Raw genomic sequence first — 5042 nt, forward strand, 5'->3', positions numbered from 1 at the left:
CAGTATATTTCACAATTACATCTTACGAATTTAAGACACAAGAAAAGAAGAAAAAATCCTATTACTATGAAGGGTTGGACCAAACCATAAAGAGTCAGATAGCTACCTGGGAAACATTTCTGGTCACTGGACTCACGTCCGTCAGGCTGTTTGCCGCTTCATCAGTCTCCGGGAGAGAAGACAAACCTGGTCCTGGGGGCAGTCCTTTCTTAATGTAAGATTTTATATAACGCCTAAGGGAAAGACAAAACTTCTGTTATGTTAATCACTCGCTTGAAGTTACACATGAGCCATTGCAATGTTGCCAACAACGGAACATTCTGATTTGTTTCAGTTTTATCATATTCATTCTTCTACAACCAGTTATTTATTTCTTGTTAGAATATAGAACAAATATTCCATATCAATGTATTGGTATAAAAACATTCTCCAACATGATTTGTTTTAAAGCCGTGGTGGTCATCTTTGGAATGTATAGGAATACAGGAAATGGACAACATGGAGAATCCATTTAATTCATTAGTATCAAAATAATCCACCACTCGTCTGTCAGCTTGTCCTACTGTGGTAGTTCGTGTGTTGCTTCCCACTGGGAGCTATGTCATGGTATTTCAAAGATGGTCAGGGTCATCCAAAGGGAACGCGGTTCAGAGGAGCTTCCATACTAAGAACGGCAGCGAAGAAGCATTCCACTCATCTCAAAGGAAGGAGCCTCTGAAGACCTTATGCATAGCTTCTAACAGTGTCAGCTATTGAAGGCTTAATGAATGGCAGCATAGCATCGCCAGAGACAGTGTCGGGGGATGTGCCTCTCAGGTCCAAGGGCACTGGAAATGTGATTGAGGAAGAGCTGATTGCGCAGAGTGGGCTGACCTTGGTGATGTGAGTCAGGTAAAGCCTTTGTAAGCAGAGCCTCCAGGACCTTCATTGGATGGTGGCAAGTAGAAACAGCTGCAAACAGCTGCTAAAGGTCAGAACATGGAATGTACAAGGTATGAATATAGGAAAACTGGAAGCGATCAAAAATGGAATGGAACTCATAAAGATTGATATCCTAGGCATTAGAGGGCTGGCATGGGCTGGTATTGGCCATTTTGAATCAGAAAATCATATGGCTTACTATGCTGGGAATAACACAAATCAAGAGGAATGGCGTTGCATTCATTGTCCAAAAGGACATTAACAAAATCATGAAGTACAACGCTGTCTGTGATAAGATTATGTCTAGCTACCTTCAAGGTACTCTAATCAATCAAGCTATCATTCAACTCTATGCACTAACCACAAAAGCTGGGGATGAAGGAATTGAAGAGAACTACCAATGACTTCAGTCTGAAACTGAGCAAACATACAGTCCAGGTGCATTTATAATTATGGATGATTAGAATGCAAAGGTCGAAACAAAAATGAAGAAACAGCAGTTGGAAAATACAGCTTTGGTGATAGACATGAAGCTGGAGATCACATGATAGAATTTTGTACAACCCAACACTTGTTTGTAGCAAATACCTTTTCCCAACAGCACAAAAGGTGACTATACACCTGGACTTCCCCAGATGGAATACAAATTGACTACATCTGTCGGAAGAGACATGGAGAAGCTCAATATCAGCAGCTAAAACCAGGCCTGTGTCTGACTGTGGAACAGACCATCGATCGCTCTTTTGTAAGTTCAGGATAAAGCTGAAGAAAATGAGAACAAGTTCATGAAAGCCACAATACAACCTTGAGTGCATCCCACCTGAATTTCGAGAACATTGCAAGAACAGATCTGCAGCACGGAGCACCAGTGGCAGACTACAGGATGAGTGGTGGGAAGGTTTCAAGACCCTCATTCATGAAGAAGTCAAAGGGTCATTCAAAAGAAAGAAAAGATCAACATTGATGTCAGATAGAAACTCTGAAACTTGCTCTTAATTGTAGACTAGGTAAAGCAAATGGAAGAAATGATGAAGTCAACGAGCTGAATAGAGCATTCCAATGGGCAGCTTGAGAATACACAACCAAATATTATAATCAAGTATGAAAAGACCTAGAATTAAAACATCAAAAATGAAGAACACACCCAGCAAACCTTCAACTGAAAGATTTCAATTAAACAGTTCAAGCCTCCAGGTGCAATATTGAAATATTCTAAGGCAAAATACTGAATGATGCAGGAAGCACCAGAAGAAGATAGAATGAATAAACAAAGTCACTGCACCAGAAAGAACTAGTTAGCATTGCACCGTTTCAGGAGGTCACATATGAGCTACATTACCAATAATACAGAAGGAAGAATTTCAAGTTGTACTAAAAGCACAAGCCAAAAACAAGGCTCCAGGAATGGATGGAATACCAAATGGAGTGTTTCAACCAGCTGATGAAGCACTGGAAGCACTCACTTGTAAAATTTGGAAGGCAGCTACTTGGCCAACTGACTGAAAGAGATCCTATTTGTACAGATTCCAAAGAAAGATGACCCAACAGAGTGCTGAAATGATATAACAATATCACTGATAACACATAAAAGTAAAATTTTGCTGAAGATCATCCAACAAGGATTGCATCAGTTCAGTACATTGGCAGGGAGCTGCCAGATGTTCAGGCTGGATTCAGAAAAGAACATGTGTGTTAGTCTGGGTAGACTAGAGAAACAAATGCATAGACACACTCATATGTCTATAAGAAAGAGGTTTATATACAAGGCCAATTGAGTATAAAGAAAACATCCTAGCCAAGTCCAGGTCAAGTCCATAAGTCTGATATTAACCCATATGTCCGATACCAATCTATAAAGTCCTCTTTAGACGCTGAATGCACGACGATCACAGGCCAGTGGGTCCAGTGGTGTTGTAAGCATCTCAGTGCTGGCAGGAGTCTCCAAGTGGCTTCCCAGCACCCAGAGCAGCATCAGGGTAGGCCCATGTGGCTTCTCCTCAGGGATGTCTCACAGGGAGTCAGCCTTCTCAGTGGAGAGGCTCCAAGGGAGTGAGCAGAGAGAGAGTCTCTCCAGCTCCCAAGGAGGAAATACCAGAGTTTTCCCAGGACCCTCAGCGGAAGGCCATGCCCACAGAGGCCTCATTGGCTGTGACCCGACCCGACTGACAAACTATACTCCACCCTTCACTCTTAATCCTCTCAAGTCCCAAATGGACACCAGATTATGTAACTACCACAACATGGAACAAGGGATCTTGCCGATGTCAGATGGATCTTGGCTGAGAGAATGGGACACTAGAAAGATATTTACTTGGATTTTACTGACTGTGCCAAGGCACTTGACTGTGTGGATCATAACGAACTATGGATAACTAAATGGGAATTCTAGAACACTTCATTCTGCTCTTGGGGAATTTTTACATGGATCAAGAGGCAGTTGTGCAAACAAAACAAGGGAATAATGAATGGTTTTAAATCAGGAAAGGTGTGCATCAGGATTGTATCTTCTCACTATATTTATTCAATCTGTATGCTGAGCAATTAATCAGAGAAGCTGGTTTATATGAAGAAAAATGTAGCATCAGGATTAGAGGATGGCTAGTAACAACCTGTAATATGCAGATGACACAATTTTGCTTGGTTAAAGCAGAGAAGACTTGAAGCACTGATGAAGATCAAGGGTGGCAGCCTTCAGTGTGGATTACAAATCAAAGTCATGAAGACCAAAATCCGCACCACTGGACCAATAGGGGGCATCATAACAAATGGAGAGAAGGTTGGAATTGTCAAGGATTTTGTCTTGCTTGGATCCACATCATTGCTCATGGCAGCAGCAGGCAAGAGATCAAAAGAGGAATTTCATTGGATAAATCTGCTGCACAAAAGCTCTTTAGAGTATTATAAAGCAAGGGTGTGACTTTGAGGACTACAGTGAGCCTGACCCAAGACATGCATGTGAAAGTTGAACATGAATAAAGAAGTCTGAAGAAAAATCAATGCATTTGAATTGTGGTGGTGGAGAATAATATTTAGAGTACTATGGACCGCTAAAAGGACAATCAGATTGGTCTTAGAAGAAGTACGGCCAGAGTGCTCCTTAGAGGCAAGTCTGAGCAGACTTGGTCTTACATCCTTTGGACATGTTGTCGGGAGAGAATAGTCCCTGGAGCAGAACATAATGACTGGTAGAGCAGAGAGGCAGTGAAGAGAGAGGAAGATCCTCAAGGAGATGTATTGACGCTGTGGCTGCTCAAGCACAGGAACGATTGTGAGGATAACGCGGAACTGGGGCCGTGCTGTGGTCTGCTGGGCATAAGGTCGCTATGGGTTGGAACCGACTGGATGGCCCTTACTAACATCAAGAATAAGAAAGGAGACTTGTTAAGTGCTCAGCTGCTGAGACGTGGGCAGACGCTTTGAACCCAGCAGACACTGTGCAGAAGGAAGTGATGGCTGCCTGCTTTGATCCACATCACAGCCTTTGAAACATGATGTGGCAATTTTCGTTCCTGTTGGGTCACTATGAGCTGGAATTGGTTCAACCACAAGATTGACGAGAGCAATGTGTCTGACAAATGAATCTTATGGTAAGAAATTTAATTATGAGGTGAAACATTGAGGTTTATGCCTGTGGTATTCATATAGCTACCAAGTGCACAGTAATTGATTCCATGTAATTGCTCACATGACCTCCCAAGTCACCATTGCTATACAAGAATGGGATAGTAGGCTAGTTTTCTATCTCTCTCATAGATAGATAGATAGATAGATAGATAGATAGATAGATAGATAGATAGATAGATAGATAGATAGATAGATAATGGTAGATGATAAATGTGCTTCATAGGTAAAATGAAATTCTATGCATAAGCTTTGTGGACCTGATGTGTTTTTTTTTCTAGTGTAGTAAAATCTAATTTTCCTAAAGCTAAATTCATGGAGCCCTGGTGGTGTAGTGGTTACGCATTGTGCTGTGATCTTCATGGTCGGCAGTTCGAAACTACCAACTGCCCAATTGCTGCGCTAGAGAAAGACTAGACTTTCTACTTCTGTGAACAGTGACAGTCTTAGCAACCCACAGAAGGCTCAATGTGAGTCGGCATTGACTAAGTGGCAGTGAG

At 41.9% G+C, this 5042-nt stretch overlaps 1 protein-coding gene across 1 annotated transcript in view; it reads right to left on the minus strand.

The window, feature by feature from the left end:
• The window catches only part of ADGB (androglobin), a 194398-nt gene that overhangs the window by 110457 nt on the left and 78899 nt on the right, over positions 1-5042 (minus strand). Inside the window, exon 12 of the mRNA XM_045294574.1 lies at positions 107-233. Coding sequence (XP_045150509.1) covers positions 107-233 — 127 coding nt within the window. The remainder of the gene's footprint in view (positions 1-106; positions 234-5042) is intronic.

Source organism: Echinops telfairi, unplaced genomic scaffold, assembly GCF_000313985.2.
Source record: "Echinops telfairi isolate 266 unplaced genomic scaffold, ASM31398v2 ScPeMD7_3533;HRSCAF=4204_0, whole genome shotgun sequence".
In the NCBI taxonomy this organism is placed as follows: Eukaryota; Metazoa; Chordata; class Mammalia; order Afrosoricida; family Tenrecidae; genus Echinops; species Echinops telfairi.